The 18,747-nt window shown below is 38.9% G+C and overlaps 1 protein-coding gene across 3 annotated transcripts in view; it reads right to left on the bottom strand.

Annotated features, from left to right (window-relative positions):
- The window catches only part of KDM4B (lysine demethylase 4B), a 94,763-nt gene that overhangs the window by 42,192 nt on the left and 33,824 nt on the right, over positions 1-18,747 (bottom strand). For all 3 annotated transcript variants that reach the window (XM_069790288.1, XM_069790289.1, XM_069790290.1), the window contains exons 6-8: positions 15,609-15,658; positions 12,294-12,397; positions 7,682-7,819 (exon numbers count right to left, since the gene is read on the bottom strand). In XM_069790288.1, the coding sequence (XP_069646389.1) occupies positions 7,682-7,819; positions 12,294-12,397; positions 15,609-15,658 (292 nt within the window). The remainder of the gene's footprint in view (positions 1-7,681; positions 7,820-12,293; positions 12,398-15,608; positions 15,659-18,747) is intronic.

The following is an 18,747-nucleotide window of genomic DNA, read 5'->3' as shown; positions in this document are numbered from 1 at the left end:
GACACATGAATGATTGGGGCTGGTACACTTTATCAGAGACTCCTGTGTGACAGAGAAGCTGAATGAATAAGCTGCAGGGAGCACATTCTTCACATCACTATTTACTGTGGCCACAAAGCACACCACAACCTCCACACTATAAATCACAGGGTTAGCAAGGCAGAGAGAGAATGGGAGACTATGTCAACCCAGCAACATCAGGACTCCACAGGTTCAGGGCAGTTTTCCATCCTAGAGATCCGGCAGTTTCCATCGCAGGCTCTTGGAGAGTCACCCTGCGCTGGCAAAGACATTACTAAGCAGCATTCAAAAAGTCAAGAACAACATGCTTTACACCTTGCAGTAATTAAGCTCAAGTAAGTCAGGCTGAGTAGCATAAATAGGCCTAGTCTGTTTAAAAAAAAAAAACAACAAAAAAAACTCTTTAAAAAACCCCAGCTCCTTCCCAGTTCAGTGCTCTAAGGGTTACACCAAACACTGAGCTGAGAGGGAGGCAAGCTGCCTGAAGTCATCACTGCCCCTAGTTGCCTGCCCTGAGGCAGAAATGTCCCATTTGCTGTGAATCAAGTCCTGAGCAGTTTATAATTACATTCTGGATGTAAAATTAGTCTCTCAGATGCCCCTTCTCAAGGGCAGGGCATCCAGAAGGGACAAGCCAGATACCAGCTTAGCACCCATCCATCCACACAGACATCAGTCATTGGGTCCAGTGGCAGCCAGGCATCCCAAGGACTGAAATCCTGGAAACCTGCAGGGTGTATTTTTTCTGCTGATAGAAGTGTAAGTGTTCTTCCTTCATTAACAAAAATGATGACAGGCAACCTCCCAGTCAGTACTTCAGAAGAGGATCTTGGAAGAGACCTGATAAAATGAAGCTCCAAGACAGTTTCAGAAAATAACTGTTTCCTTTCCACCTTAGCATGAAAAACACTGTAAAAATTCCTCTTTATTGCACAGAATCAGTGCTTTGTCAAGAGTAAGGTATCAGGGATATTTAAAAAAACTAAAAGAAAGTAAGTACAAAAAAGTGGAAGATTTTGTACAAGAGCAATTTTGAATCTGTCTGAGAAAAACTATGGAAATGCTATTCCATAACAGTGGGGTTTTTTAAATGTATTCTAAGCTTAAAAGGTCTAATTAGAGTCAGTTAAGACAGACATACAAAGTAACGCAAAAATACAATTCTAATTTCTCTTATTTCGGAGACAAGTTTTACAATATTACCAAACAGTTTCTGCAAAAACCTCATGAATTTTATTTTCTTGGAAAATAAGGACATCTTTTAAGAGAAAGAGAAAACCTACTAACATCTGAATGGTAAGAAGTAAGCTTCAATTTTACAAGGAAAATCATATGCTACAAAACTTTAAAACACAAATGCTCCAAATGTAAAGTTGAGATCTGTTATTCCAATAGTATAAAAAAAAACCAACAAAAACCAAACACACAGATGAGGAGAGGGTTCAGAAGCAGTAAGCTATGTAAAAGGCACCTCTCAAAGATGCCTTTATGTATCAGTAAAATCCAAACAGAAGAGTCTTACTTGTCTTCCCCTTCTCCCGAGGGAAATGACTAAGCAGCAGAGCAGGACTGAACTGTAGTGGAGCAGAGCTCTGTATGGGAATACTGCACAGGAAGAGATGAAGGCTGCTTACTTCAGAATGTAAAATGTAGGATTTGGGAAGGAGGGGCAACTTGACCCCATTTTATATTGAGATAGATAATTCCAGCACTATCTCTGGAGTAAACAAGAGATAAAATGAAGGTATGAAAATGTCAACTGATAGTGACACAGACATTATCATCCAGGAGTGCCTGCGATTAATATAAAGGAAAGTGCAAGAAATTGTTCCCCTCCCATCCACTTATTTCCAGTCCAGTTTGCAGAAGAAACAGAAAAGCCAACCTGTGAAGTACACTTGAATTTCTTATAAAATTGTACACTCTGAAAGTGTCTTTTTGAATACCAGGTGTTGTGGTTTAACTGCAGCCACTCACTCACTCACTTCCCCCCCACACCCACACCCAGTGGGATGGGGGAGAAAATCAGAAAAAAAGTAAAACTCATGGGTTCAGATAAGAACAGTTTAGTAGAACAGAAAGGAAGAAACTAATAATGATTATAATAACAATAATAAAATGACAATAATAATAATAAAAGGATTGGAATATACAAAACAAGTGATGCACAATGCTATTGCTCACCACTCGCCACTGGATACCCAGTTAGTTCCCAAGCAGCGATCCCTCCCAGGCCAACTCCCCCCAGTTTATATACTGGGCATGACATCGCATGGTATGGAATACCCCGCTGGCCAGTTTGGGTCAGCTGTCCTGGCTGTGTCCCCTCCCAACTTCTTGTGCTCCTCCAGCCTTCTTGCTGGCTGGGCATGAGAAGCTGAAAAATCCTTGACTTAGTATAAACATTCCTTAGCAACAACTGAAAACATCAGCATGTTATCAACATTCTTCTCATACTGAACCCAAGACATAACACTATACCAGCTACCAGAAAGAAAATTAACTCTATCCTAGCTGAAACCAGGACACCAGGAGACTTCAGGAAGGTCACTTTACTAAAACACTTGGGTTTAAAAGGGTTGTTCAGTCAAATACACAGCTATTAAGACCCTCTGTCTGTCAATGGTTGCATCCAAGAGTTTTCAGAAACAAAGAGAACCAGAACAGTAATGTGGGAAGGAACTGCAGGCTCATGCAGCAAAACAAGCAAACAAAAAAACCCCTCCAGACTGTAAGGAATGAAAATTATCATTCACTGCCTTTCATTCACCAGGCCTTCTTCAACAACCAAACAGAAAGAAAAAAAAAAAAAAGAATAAAAAACCAGAAACATGACAAAGAGTTAATGGAAGACAAATGACCAAAAAACTCCAACTACAGAGTACAAAAGGAAAATATTTCACCCTAATTTTCTAGGCTCTGCCTATGCAGGTAAACCTTAACTATAGCATATACAAATAAAAACATGCCTACTCAACTGTAGTATTTGATCATTAATGTTAAGGTCTAAAGCAGAGAAGCAGAGTATTCAGATTTCAGCTGACTCCTGAAATATTGTGCCAGTATCTCCAACACTACCAAAACCCCCTTTGACTCATTTCTTCTGGATCTCTTTTTACTTTGCACACTGTGACAGACTGATACTCATGTTAGTCAAATAGGACTGTATCTTAAAAAGAGCATTCCCTGCCAGAGCTTGATCTGCAAAGAATGCTGAAATGAATTCCCATCACGTATTTGGAAAGACCTAGTGACAGCACACCAGGATTATCTATGGGAGCCCCAAGATTAACTGAAGGTCTCTCTCCCATCCCTAGACAAGTAACTGACAGATGTGCTGTTCAACCACAGCTTTTCACACAGATTAGGTGGAATAGGCAAGCTGTGGTTGGCCTCAAAGTCACCTTGACTGGAAAGAAGTCAGCTGCAACACAAGGTTCCTTGAGGACAGATGGAGACATTTACATTGACAATAAATGGGATAACACTTAAAGAGCTGTTAATTCTTACACTTCTGGGCACAATGTCCAGCTGTAGGCAAGACATCTATTTCCCAGTGGTACACCACCATATAATTAAAGACATCAAGTAAAGGAGAATGTTATACCCTTCCTCTGAATCTAAGGAGATTGGCATTTGCTAAGAACAGAGAGCAGTCAGTCCTGAGGATTTAGACACATCATGAGAGATGACATGAATTTTGTCTGTCACGTACCAGCACTCTGCATTGAGGCTAGAGAAGCAATTATTAGAAGGATCAGCAAATCAGACTTAAGAGGCAAGCACTGGCTATAACTGAAAAGCTGAAACAAGACCAGGGAAAAACTAAAGAGAGAAAGTAGAGAATTCTGCTGAGCATTTGTGGTAACCCATGTGCCAAAAGCCATCAGCTCCCAAATTGCCCACCTGAGCCTGGGACATGCTAAACAGATACCGGAGACATCTGATACAGATGAAGATGCAAATTTATCTCTCTGTATCGGTCCTATGTTTAGTTAATAAAGACATTTTGGTCAATATGTTCTTACGCTAAGAGGCTACTTGTCTTTAGATGGAAGTTGTAACCATTGCTGACATGAAACCCAGCATCACACCCTAGTTACCATTACACATATACCCTTCCACTTCTGCACATCAACTTCTCCTAAGCGGTTCTGAAAGAGACTCCAAAACCTCTCTCTAGGTTCTCAAAAAGCTTTGAACCAAACAGGACAGCTAGTTTATTCACTTGGGTATTCGCCAAACCAGTTTCCACTTGAATTTAAGCATCTGTTCATCTTGGTTACAAGCTCACACAGAAAGAAGCATATTTACCCACTATTAGTTTCCTACACAACTCTGCAGCCATTGGGGTTTTTGTGCTAATGCTGATGCTCGTTCTACAATTGGAGCAGAACCAGTGTCTACGAAGCTGATCTTTAAACTTCAGTCTGGTTATTATGTATTTTTTTACAGCCTAAGCAGGTTCTGCTGTGGTTACCACAACATTTCATCCATCTGGCAGGCAATTAGCATGGCTCTGTCTATGTCTCTCTGAGGTGAGCCATTACCTTGCTATGTGAGCTCTCTCTAACACTGTGCCATTGACATATATCACTCTCAGTAGAGCAGAATCCAGATTTCAGCCCCAGGATAATGTCCAGGAGAACAACTGGCTAATTTTGAACCTTACCTTGTTACCCATCTCATGAGTACTGGTAGGACAAGATAGCCATATTGCTAACCCGAGGAAAGGAGAACAATCACCTTCCAGCCAAATGTTTCAGTGCAGTAAGAGTATGTACCTGCAGAGTGCTGCCCAGTCAAGAGTTTCCAAGAACTTTATAAACGAGTATATGACAAGAAAAAAGAAAAAACAACAAACCTCCTCAGATGTGGGCAAGGATAATCTAATTGTGCCTGACAGCACAGAAATCAATACAGTCGTTTTTTAAATTTAGTAAACGTGCAGTAGTTAACCAAAAATCACACACTCCAGGATGTCCCTCTTCACAAATTCTCTCTCCACAAACGTGCAGGTAGCTCGAGTGTACGCAGTCAGCTGATATTTCATTAAGTCCCTGTTTAACTTAAAATGAGATTTAAACAAACCTTTTGCCCTTACAGTGTAACAGCATTCATACCTCATCTAGAACCTGATAGTAAGGTATCAAAGGGTTAATTAACATGTATGCAGTGTGTGGTTTAAGCAATATTAAATGGAAATCTCTGAACAGACAAGTGTCACTGAGTGCAATGGAAATAAATTGGGCGTCTCCTTCCACACTTCAACTTTCTCTCCCTAGATTTGCTCAGAGCTCTCTATGCTGCTTGTTCAGTAATTTCACGCTACGCTGCTTAACAATGTAAGCATGGAGGCTCAATCTAAAACTGCACTTCCCAAATGTCACTTGTTTGTGAACACATGGCTGAACCCAAAATTGCTTTTAATATTAGAGTGGTGCCTGCTGGCACTGCTGTAGTTAAGGGTCTGTCAGAATTTCCATGATAAACCCCATTTTCTGGGGTGTAATACCATGACCATTTGCTACAGATAAACCTCATATACAAGGTCACAGCAGACAAACACGATTTTTAAAATTTTCAAACCAAGTTTGCTTGGCTATTTTTGAGTTTAAGACACTTAATGCTGATTTGAGGCCTCTTACGGTTCTAGGTTTTTCTTACCATCCCTTTAACTCCAGAACAAATTCAAATGTACGAGTCCCACTCCAGCCTCCTCCTGGCCCTGGAGCCTCAATTACAGCCACAGGGTCTGGTCTACAGCCTTGATGGGATATGAAGAGATTACGAACACCAACGTAGGGTTCACTACTTTAACACTAGTGTGGGACAGAGAGGACAAATACATAAATTTTCACCACAGGGAATTTTCTGTTGTGAGAATCATTTCAGTTGCCATTACTAGCAATTTAGAGGTATTACCCCACTGGCACAGTGAGTTCATGTATTTTATATTTCATGGCATATTTCATTTTTATATTTCATGGCACAGCCCCCAGTGTGTCTAACAGAAGATGTTTTAACACCACTGTAGTTTCAGAAATGAAGTAATAAAATCTGTCTATTTTAGAACAGGAGAAAGCTCAAATGCCAAATTTGTTGGCTAATAGTAGAGTCCTTGAAACCATGGGCTGAATATTACTGAAAAAAGTAAACAAGACAGACACTTCACCTTTTGGGAACCTGGCTGGCTGAGCTTGCTTTCCACGGGACGAGCTTCTCAGACATCAATTATTGTGCCATTGGATAGTCAAAGACTGCCTGCCTGCAGTTGCTGAGGGAGGATATAGAATACCAAACAGGGGAAAAAGCAGGAAAAAAGGTTCTGTGGGGTGACAACCAACTTCTTTTCTACTTGGGTTAATGATGTTCACTAATTAAAAAGGAAAAATAGGAAGAAACAGCATGGGGGTTTTTTTGCAATTCTACAGGATCCCTTGAAGCCTGCAGTGTCAGAAACAGTACTAACCTCCAGAAGCAAAAAAGAGTGACTCACATTAGTCACAAAGCAGCCACTCAGGCTGATTAACACACAACATTGATCACTACCAAATATAATTCTGTGCAGAAAGTTTCAGCTTGGCTCAAAAATAGCCAAAGGCATTACAGCAAAAAGGTGGATGGTTAAAAAGGGTGCTGTCAGGGACCCCAGGATCCCAAAGCTGAGAAGAGAATGACACTATTCAGTAATCATCTACCTTTTGCTACTCTCGGAACATAAACTTTTGTAAAGGAAAAATGGACATCACTACATTGTTCCAAAGATTGAGACAAAGATGTACTTGCAGTCCATTTTGAACGGAGGTGGTTTTGCCCAGAAGAAAGCATTAGGATGCATTACAAAAGTTACAGAGCCAAGCTGAGTTGATAAAAGAAAATTAAGTGAAGGAGATATTATAAATGCTATTCTAGAGTGAAAACTAAGTCTACCTTTCTGGAAAGGGACATCTGAGGCAATTTTTAAATGCTACCCTCTCTATAATCATTTATCCTTTCCCCAAAGACTGCGTGGAATTGATCCCCAGTTTAAAAATTCACAGATCCTACTGAATCAGTTACATTTCACACTTAAAAATAAGAGAATGCTGTACGTGTGCTGTCGTGAAAACCATCACTGACTTCAGAACTGTCAAAAGTAACAAAACATACAAGAAATTTGCCCTAACAAGAAATAGCCACACAAAGCCATCTCAGCATGACTCTCCTCTTCAAACTTAACTGAGTGCATAGATTAGAGAAATTCAGATATTTTCAAATGGTTATTACCATAGTCTTATTAAAGCTTAAAAGTATTTCCAGCTTACTCCTTCCCCTTCAGTGTGTACCTAATGAATTGTATTCAGTTATATCAGTCACCTTATTCACTGTGAAATGCAGTCTGGATGCATCAGAAAACTAATCCTAACCTAACTAGTTTCAAAACATCCTCTTCACAAGGCATAAGCAACATCTAGCATTTGAGAAAGTCATTACTAAGCCCTCAAAATGACATAAATTATCAACAGGCATAAAACAGCAACAGGGCACCATAAAAGAGCACATCGTCAAAACAACGGCACTTTCCATTTTGTTCTTGAGGTTAAGTCTCCTGCTCTCATTCCTTTGTACTTCACAAGCTAGTGGTTTTGCGTAACCCTTCATCCAAACAGACACCTACTTGGGTTGCCATTTTTCCATAGTCAATCCACCGCAAAGTGGCGAAGTTGGTAGATTCAGCACAGTTGAAGCCATGATTGAAGCCAGCATGGTAACCATAAGGAAATGTAATCATAAACTCTCCAGCTTCTTGGGTGATCTGAAAAACAGAGAAAAAAAGACAAAGAGATACCCCACAGATCAGTTAACATAGCAGCTTGAGAACAGAGACCTATTAAAAAAAAAAAAAAAAATCACTGGTTAAATCTCTCTCTTTCAACTGGAGGGTAGGCAGAATAGTCACTGCCAACTCTTGGTTAAACCTAGAACAATTTCTAGTTAACTGCAGAAATACTGAAGTATTCCTTTAAGGAAAAAAGACAATACAATGGATGGAAGGGGTCACAACATCTGAACTATTTAGACTCACAGGCTCCAGTTACAAAAAGGGTCTCAGGCTGCAGCATTCCAAAAGAGCAATAAATCTATAGATTGTGACCACTTTAGCTCATGCTAAGTCCAAATTTACACTCCCACCACCATGCTAGTGGAGCCAAGAAAACTGGATTTCTGTCCTAACATGCACTCCCCATTGCTCGGTCCTACTGAAGTACATGCTACCTTTCACTTCATTTATTTCCCTACCCACATTTATCAGTCTTACTCCCATTTGTTCACACAAAAGTGAAACATCCGAAAAATTACAGCCCACCATTTGTCTACTTACGTAAAATTAAAACAATAAGCATTACAGACATTACTAACGTGAGGGTTAAAAACTCTACAGATTACAGCTGTAATCAGAGGCCAATCAATTTGCGACGCTTCTAGAAAATCCTCTTTTTACATCTTCTGCAGAGAAGACATTTTGGGGGGGGGTGGGGGGTGTAAATGTTGATTATGGCACAGATCATAAGAGCAACTGGCAGTGACATAGCGCACTTGGAGCAATCCTTCCAGTCAAGCTCTCTAGCTTAGCAAGCATGTGACAGCACCTCCCTTCTGTGGATTAGAAAAGAAGCAAAATTTGACCTTCCCTGTCTTTCCAACCCAGAAGTGCTGACAGACCTTTCATAGCAGTCACATGCCAAGCAACTCCATTTGGATTGCCTCCCATCAGCAGTAACTCACAATACAGCAGTTCAGAGCCTACAGACATTTCAAAGAACTTACACTTATAAACACAAGGATGGGTCCAAATTGGAAATGTAAAGAGGCAGAAGCTAAAACATTTACACACTTGGCTGGACTAACACCTAAACTTGCTAATGTTATTAACGTTAGCAGAGTAATTTAAAAAGAAAAAGAATAGAATAAAAATTGATATGATAATACAAGAAGCTTCTGCAGTATTTCTGAATGAGAGGTACTGAAGTCCAGTCTGTACCCAGCTTCACAGAGCATCCTCCCATCCAGCCCCCTCCATAAATCAAAGCAGAGTGGTAGATTGCTAACTTCAGAAGACAGAAAGATTATGTTTCTGTCAGGAAATCTACATCCTGGTGTCTTCATTTCAAGCCCACAGTGTATGTCCTCCATGTCACTGCTGTCAACATTATCCCTACAATAAATTAGAAAGCACTCAAGATGATGGATAGGCCATGCAGAAAAGTAATAACTATTGAAGGAAAGCCAGCACAAACTGCCACTCACGAAGAAAGCCCTAAATTTACTGACTTCTGCAAGCTCTTGAGGAATAAATGGAGAAATCAATAGGAGATTACAGAAATACACATTTTTAATTATTAAAAAGCCCTAGTATTGATCTGTTTCTTTTTTCCAGAAGTAAATACCATTACAGAGATTTATAAATGCGTGCCTATTCACTTCATTGAAATCTGCCAAGAATTTAGATTAAGGGATCCTATCTCTGTTTCTAAATAAAAATGGCAAATGTTCACTGTTTCTGAATAATAGCGATCCTCCTTCAAAAGCTACTATTTCAGGACAGGAGGTATTCAGATATAGGCTGCTCAGACTAAAGAGAACTCCTCCTCTTTTTTACATTTAAAAACATCCTTCCAATGAGTGCCATAGAAAAGAAAGTAGCTATCATTAAAAAAAAAACAACCAAAAAACCAAACACTTCCCCCCCACATTCTGTAAATCAAGATTAGGAATTATATTTAAGTAACATGTAAATAATCCCTCTTGCTTTAAAAAAGAAAGTTTGGGTTTGGCATTAATATTGTCCTCTATGTGTACACTGGTGTGGTTTGTTGTGGGGGTTTTTTGTAAAAAATAGGGAGACAAGAATCATATTCCTATCACTGAGATTTCTACATATACTCAGCACGAAGGAGACACCAGACATCAATCTGCAAAAAATCTTCATGTCACAAATCAAAAGACTCATAGTAGGAAGCCTAGCTAAGCAGGTAAAGACTTCTTACCAAGCAATAAATTAGAAACTCCCTTATTTAAGCCACTTTGTATCCCATCCCTATCACCATACAACTCAGCAAAGATGACTTGGGATAACCTTGGAAGGGAAGTTTTCCTCTATTGCCTTTTTACAAACTCCTTTCCTCCTCTTGCTTGGTTATTGGTCAGAAATCACTTAGTATACAAATTACTAATCAATGCCACTTTCCTCAGATAGATGGAAAAGCAAACATATAACGGTGTATTATTCTAGAGAAAAATATGCCCACCTACAACTTTCAAACATTTGAAGTCCCCCAAGGATTTCCTTCACTTTCTGACCTCCAGCAGACCCAAGAGCACTTCCCCAACATGCTGCTTGAACAAAATGGCAGAAATTAATTCCCATTTCCTATTCTCCTCCATTCTGCAGGACGACTGCATGTCACTGGAGGATCATATGGCAAACTTCATTTAGAACAGCTAGTGTGCACCAACAGGTACTTTTTAAATTATTATTTTCAGCTGCTTCTTTAGATAAGCAGTGCACACTTTTTAGGCTCTGTTCAGCCAATTATTGCACCACTTACAGCTTCTGGTTAAAACAACTTCATAAGGAAAACACCACAAGAAGCACCAAGACACAGTGTTCAATTGAAACTGAAGCAGAAAGAAGCATAACAAGAGATCCTTAAAATTTACAGTTTAGGCCAATAAATAAAGATAAGGTCAGACGGATTTTTCAGGAGCTTGCACTTGCTACAGATTTTTGTATTCTTTTCTGAATATGGTCGGGCTAGAGAATGTCTCTTATCCTCTATCAAAAGTCATTTCTCAGAGGGGCATCTATGCATTAAACTGAGATGCCTCCCATATTCCAATCAACATATCCACTTTCCTGAAATTTGTAAAGTGAAAAACCATACCAAAAAATTCAGGTCCCACAATTAGATATTTTCATTGTTATTTTCAAGCATGTGTAGCAGGTACCCGTGTTTTCGCACTTGGGAATTAGGTTCCACAGATAGAATTACAAGAAAAACGGTTTGTTGCTCTCTATGAACAATTTAATATCAACCATCATGTGCAAACTAGGCCAAGTCTAGCCACTGATGTTGAACCATAAGCACCACGTTGCTTCGTGCAAGTCTCCCCTGCACTGGCAGCAAGCTCATCTGACAAGCCAGATGATCATGCTTCAAATTTCATTCATCACAGCCTTCCACCAGGAAAAATGAAACAGCCTCTGGAGCAGCAAATTGAATGAATTCATAGTTTTTATGCTATAAAAGAGCCAAGATCTTTTACTTCCATCTCAAAGAATCACCAGGCTCATCAAATAGGCACTACACTTTGTCTCAGGTGGACTATCTCTAACAAAACCATGCTTTTTAAAAAAAAAAAAAAAAAAAAAAAAAGGAAAAGGAAAAAAATATCAGAACTCAAGAGTTCTTACTTAGAAAAAGATGGCCATAGTATCTACAGATGATGATGCAAAGGGGATGGGGAAGGATGAAATCAGTTTGCACCCAGCATTCTTTGACACTTCCCACTGGAGTTAAGAATCCCAGTACCTCTAACTCAATTCCTTTTCCCACATCCAAAGGCAGGACATCCTAGTAGGACAGGCTCTCTGTGCCAGTAACACACAGCAGCAATAGCTGTTTGACTGATTCTGCACAGATACTAAATCCGTGGTAAGCATGCTTGGCTGAGGAGATTTACTTCTTGCCAGAAGACTTTAAGAATAAGCATATTAAAACGATCATACCAAATAAACATGACCCCTCATTTCAAGTAAGAGGGCTTAAGAGATTCATGGATCCTTACTGGCTTAGCATAAAACGAATGCTTACACAACAGAGAACCAGCACGTCTAACTCCAGGTTTTGGTTCATACTGGATCCAGGAGAAAAAAGCCTGTGTTCAAGAATTACCAATGAGTTATGCTGCCTATTGATAAGCCATAGCATCTGTATTACAATTTGCCCCTCTCTACCTGGAGAGGCTAATTGACAAAGTTAGTTGTAGTGAAAGCTTTTATGAAGAGAAGCACTTCAGAGAAAGTGTCTTAGCCAAACCACAAACCTTCATTTACAGGCAGCCACCTGGTTTAAACTGATAGGATACATTTAGCATAATAATGCATTTAGAAATTAAGCAAATTGCTCCCCAGCAGCTTGCGATGAATTGTTTCCTTAAAAGAGGGGTGCTGTGCTTTGTGCACCTCAACAACTTGCCAGTGTATTCAATGCATCCTTTGTACATACCCGGTCAAAAGGAATGCCATACTTCTTCAAGATTGAGGGCGAAATGAGGGTCATCTTGTGACGGAGGAAAGCATCACATCCCTGAGAGCTTCCTGGAAAAAATCCTGTACAGACATTAAAAAGAGGAGTATCACTATAGGAATATTATATCCAATCAGTTATTTAAGCAGAGACAAGCTGACAAAATGAAAGCCTGCCTAAATACTTTATATAGATCAAAACAATAGGCATACAACTGAAGATGCCAGTAATTGGCACATCCCTCATTGTTTAAAATACCACGTAAATTTTGTGACAAAAACTTGCATGTTGAGGCATAGAAGTCTAAATCCCATTCAAGTTGAGAGTTAGCATCTAAGTCTTCCATTTCTGGGAATAAGTATCTTGTTCAAAATCTCAGTAAAATCCTAGCAAATTAAGAAACAGAACCTGTCCATCTCAAGTTTTGGCTAGTACCCTAAACCCTGAGCCACCCTTTTTCTGAATACGGACAAAGAAAAAGTAGCAACCACGCATCACCTATTCCAAACACTGCCATGTCCTTCTTACACCTTCTCTGATGGGCTGATATATTATTCATGGGAAAGTACTCATAAGATTCCAGACCGATCTGCCCTACATACCACCCCCAAAAGGAAAAGAAAAGAAAAAGAAAAAAAAGGGCACGTAGATGTTAATATTCAGTCAAAAGAAAGGAAGGAAACAAAACATGTCCATCACAAGGCAGTGGAAGGAGGGACACTCATCCACTGGCCACAGTTGTCACTACCCAGTCTGGCAGAGACAGTATGATCTGACTCAGCATCTCAGCACTATTAAGTGTTACATTCTACCATAGCTACAAGATCCATGCTGAGCTATTAAAACAAATCACAAATAATTAAAAATACTAAAATTGTGGTTAAAACGGAATAAACCCCTTGATGTCAGCACTTCGCTCCCAGAAACGTCAGCTCAACCAATGTAACACCATTTTCCCCTAGACCATGTGTTTCACTCCAAGTGGGTGATTCACTAACAAATTATGTGTTTATAGGGATTAAAAAACATCACCATTTAGGAAAATAAATAACCCAAGCTCTGGAAACAAAACTAATTGATGAGACATAATGGAAGGGGTTTCAGAAAGTGAAAAGGATTACTGGATTCCAGGTTTTCTTATATTTTTGTACTAAAAGCATTTCAATTAAAATTATGACTGTCTGCTACCCAGTCTGTCATCCCTCTCTGCAGTTCCTCTTTTTAATGCACAGTTTAAGTGGCTCTCATTAAAACTACTAATAAAGAAGCACATTTTAAGTGATTAGCACCAATAACATGGCAACACATTAACATTCTCTCCACGGGCTCCATAGCTCTCCCAGTGAGCCCATTTACAGCTCAGCTATTCATTTTCCATATTAATTGCACACTCATTTCTCCATAGTAAACTTCTTCATAGTATAGAACACTGATGCATAGGACAGGGAGAATGCCCAAGCAGTGATACTGTTTCATTGCAGTTTCAAACATTACCCATTCTAACTTCTAAAAGGTACTAAGCAAGCAAAAACTAAAATGAAGACGAGATCATTGATAATTTGCTTCTGGTTTATACGTTGCCAACCATCAATGTGTCTCAAAAATCGATGATCAGTAAAAATAAGTTACAAACAGCAAGAGATTTAGTATTACTTATGTCAGACTTCGGTGTGGTATTTCAGATTCTACAGAACACAGGTCATCTGGATTTATTGACTTTTTAATAGATGAAAAAGTAACTTTTATAAACCTGGCAAATGACTAAACTGAACTGTAGCTTTGAAAGGCAACATTTCTGAGCAGCAACTTTCAATATTATTTGTATTTAGGGATCATGGCTCTCAGTGCCCAGGAAAACAACACTACCATGCCCTAGGACATTTATCCCCATTTATCCTACACAACCAGTCACTCCCTTCAACATCCTCCCCTTTTTAATTCATCTATGAAACGTCCAATAGAATGTCAGACTGTCAGCAAGAAATGTCATTACTAGGAATTTGCCTACTTTCTGGCAAAACAGTATGAGAACTTTTTTTATTTTGCATCAGAATGCAGTCTTCCAGATTTTCCTGCCTGCTTCTGCTGCACTAACTTCAACAACAGATTTAAATCATTAAAGTATGCCTCACTGAAGATGAAACACATAGATTTTGAGTTAATTATCCTGGGACAGGAGCTTTTTTTAGCTGGGCAGCGCCTATAACATTTGCAAGTGAATGAAAATAGTAACAAAAATCAAAACACAACATCAACAAATTAAAAAAATATATACTTCTGCAGTCAGACATCTTCCCTGAGGCTTCCAGCATTACCAACTGGAAATCAGCAGAAATGCCAAGGCCAGGACACCAAACTCTGTGCTCGCTGTTGCTCGTGCTGGGGGTGGGCGGCCACTTACAGGATGACCTTGGCAGGTGGTCAGGCAAGAACTCATACACAAGGTATGTTCACAGGCAGCTGAGGCTGGTGCTTTGTCAGGCCAAAAATTTACAGACAGCCTGATGAGAGGTGGAAGTTTATCACAGCTCAAGCTAGCCCTGCCTTTTTTTTTTTTTTTTTTTTTTTTTTTGAGGTGGCCTTTATTACACTGAAAAGATAAAGGAGGATGAGGCTGGAATAAAAGGAAAGCCAGCAAACAGTGCGTATCATGTATCATTATACAGGGAAGCGAGAACTCCACTAGTGATTTTCTGTGAATGCTGTTGCTGAATTTGTAAGCACTTTCCTACTTAAGACTGAAAGTAATCAATGCTAATACTGTATATGTAACATTTACAGTGTAGGAAGAAAGAATAGTTTCTACCATCCTTTTTCCCTGCAGAACCAGAATGTGTGTCAGGAGGGTATCAGGAAGACCCCCCCAGGCTGCACTCCACACAGCTGGAGCAACAGTTCTCACCTCTCTGTTGCAAACCTCATATTACACATGGAGATGCATGATGGGTCTCATTAAACCCATCTTCCAGACATGGAAGCATTTGGTCTCAATGCCTCAAAATTCAAGGACTTTTTTTTCCCCATCAATTTTAGTTAGAGTCATGGCATCTCAGAATACTGAGGCTTTGAGAAAACAGTTGCACTCGTAGGATAATTCACTGACAAGAGGACAAGGTTTCTGACTGTGAAGCTATTATACCAATGCAGGTTCATCAAGCAGCTCTTGCAAGATTAAATTAGAACAGCCAGTTCAATGTCAATTCTTTATCAATCTGTTTAAAAATCAAGGGTAGAATCCTCCCCCGGGATGCTTCAGTTTTCACTGAGAACACACCCAGGAGGAAGCAAGCTTACCTTTCGCCAGGCGTTCCAATCTCTTGCCGTGTTCTGGAGGTATGGCGTACCTAGGAGAAAGTTAACACAGAAGAAAAAAAAAAATTATCGCTCTATAACGTAAAAACAGTGGAAGAAAAAGGCGGCTAGAAACAAGTGTGGTAATAATTTTCAGCATAGCACGCTTACAACTAATGTCTGGAAATACAACCTAACCAAAATTTTATAAGTCTGGAAGGTATCAGTAACACATAATACATGGAGGAAAGCCAGTATTTTAATAAAAGTCCTTAGACAGGTTATATGATGTGTGTTATTTTCCTGCAATTTTTTTTAAACAGCATCACAGTACTTGACAAGGTAGATGGAAAAACCAAAAAGACAAAGTGATGATACAGCACTGGAAAAAACAGATATAAATCAGCATAGGAAACAGCAGACATGTTTTCTGCAAGAAAGATACCAGCAAAATAAAACCATGAGGCTATGGTAAACACTAACACACAAGAAATTTCAGATAGGCTGAAAAGGTGTGAAGGAGGGTCTGTGTACATCAGCCTATCCACAGCAAATTAAGTTTTTCAAAGAAAACTCTGTGTAAAAAATTTTCATTTTATTCAAAAAAGTAAATATCCTTCACAATGGCTGAAGCAGTCAATCCTTCTATCTATGCTGCATTGTATTGTCCGACACAAAATAACAGAATTAAAACAATCTGATAATTTTCTTGATGAGGTGAATGAAAAAAGAAGGGTCTTCTGAGAAAAACAACATTAAAGGGTACAGGGAACAACTTCTGCACTTTTTAAAAGATGGTCTGCTAGAGTAGGTGTAAAAAGAATGCAAAAGAATTTGACTGAAATAGGGTTTTTTTCCCACAAGCACAAAGTATTGAACATAATTCTGGAAAAACAATCAACTGCCTAAAGTCACACACAAGCCTAATTGCAATATCCTCCTGTGATCACTGGAAAACAGCAACAGAGTCCTACTTCTAAAACAGTTTTGCCATGTGAAGAGATAATACGCTAGGTTATAGAAAAGACCCTTCATTTCTACCACCCAGAAGCCTTTCACTGAGCTCTTCTGGGTGTGTAACAGCTCATGACTGCTGCATACCTGCTCAGTCCACTTCAGAAAGTTAAGAACAAGAAATTTCTGTTTTCTTCCAGGCAATTTGGACACTTCACTGTGCTTAAATGTAATGAAGACGTTAAAAACAACTTGAAAAAAGCTGCAAAAAAGTTTCTAATAGTTGCAGAAAGTTACACATGATTATTTACAAAAATCAGGAAAGTTTCAAATGGTTGTTTTTCTTCCTGAGAGTTGTTAGTTTCCTTACTGCTTTGAAGTTATACTACCTCAGTATTCACAGCAGCAAAAATCAGGTGACTAAGATTTTATACATTCAGGTTATAATGAGGGAACTAAATACCATGATATACTTAAACATGTTTCACATGATGACACACATAATAATATCAATGGAATTTTGTAAGTTATTGTTTACATACTGCATCAAATTAAATGTGGCGCTCATGCCATTTTTTGTAACAGAGAGTTTTGAAAATTTACATTTGTGAGAATGACATTTATAGCCAGCTATAACTTTTGTTCAATGTGAATAATAAAAAAATGCATTATTTCTCTTATTTCCAATAAAGATGTCAAAACCATCATGTCTCATTATACCAAGCTGAAAACAGGATATTGTAGCAGGCAACCGCACGATCTCAACAACAGGTAAACAGTATTGCTCTACTTATGATAGGATCTCTCAAAATACACCTAATTTGAGAGGACTTTCAGCCAGTCCCCTTGCTCAGCTTCTCAATTTTCAAGTCTAAAGTTTATCTACAGTGTCAGGAGAAATAGATGGAAGTCATATCCCATATTGCTTTTGTACAAAACCAAAATTTACCTATTGTAGTCTGGCAGGTTAGAAAGGATAACAAAGGACAGAAATCATATATAGGATGCTTCAAGATTTAGACATTAATCCGATTTAAACTGATGGCTTAAAAAAAAAATCTAAGGGAAAACACTACATAGCACCTAATCTTGTAAAATAATAAATATAGCAATGGACTCCCAACATCCTCTAACCAAAGTCTGACAGTGCCTTAAATTGCATAATTATCAGACAATTCAATTTCATTTGTCTGGGACAAAGCTAGTAGCTTTCATTCTACAAAGACCATTCATCACTTACATAAATGTGATAAAACTAATCCCGATCCAAAGCTCCTTTGTGGGATTAATGTCCCTTAAAACAGGGAAATGAGACATTCCATTCCTTCTGGGAAAAATGCTGAAGGATTGGGAAAGAACTAATTTATGGCTACAAGGCTGCCGATGATTAATGTAATATCCCCAGTCTACAATGCAACCTTCACTTAATTAGTGCCTATAATTGGGAGTTGTAAAGATAAGATTAATTGAATCTCGAGGATGTTAAAAGTTTAATACATTGGAACATGGTTATTGTGTTATCTGAAACTGCAGACTGTAAAAAGCCAAGCTGAGCTTTAGAGAACGGTCCATGGAGAGACAAAGTAAAAGGACTTGCTTGGATAGAAACCAGCAAGAGAGAAGGAATTTCCAGCTTATAAAAAAGAACTATATGTAATAATATACAAATCAGAATACCCTACCACAGAACAGCCTCTTGGTAATAGCTGACTCCAATTTAGAAATTAACTTTTTTGTTTGGGCCAGTCTTTTAGGAAGCAGAGCCTATACATCCTTATACATTTATTCTTAGGAATTCAAAACATTAACTGCAGAAGAGAATTAAAAGTAGGTCAAATTCTGCTTTAAGTTACACTCACAAATCTGACTGATTTACATAAAGATAGGCAATAAAGAAAGAATTTGGGCTGCTATTTAAAACCAGTAAGAGAAACAGAAGGCTTCTGCAACTATTGCACAGATTGAGCTAGCTAGCTCAATCTAGACATAAAATGATTGATTACAAGGTAGAATAACAATGGAGGCGACATGGAAAGATTAGAAATTGCTGCAATCAAAGCAGTACTGTTACTGAGCATGTAAACATCCACGAAGGGCTGGCTTTTGTGTATGACCTTATGGTACTATCCTCCCACTTTCACTATGAAAAACGGCCAGGCACTTGTTGGGGACAAAAATCCTTGACAGA

The sequence above is a fragment of the Haliaeetus albicilla genome, chromosome 8 (genome assembly GCF_947461875.1).
Source record: "Haliaeetus albicilla chromosome 8, bHalAlb1.1, whole genome shotgun sequence".
Taxonomy (NCBI): Eukaryota; Metazoa; Chordata; class Aves; order Accipitriformes; family Accipitridae; genus Haliaeetus; species Haliaeetus albicilla.
This window is presented reverse-complemented; position numbering and strand designations above follow the sequence as displayed.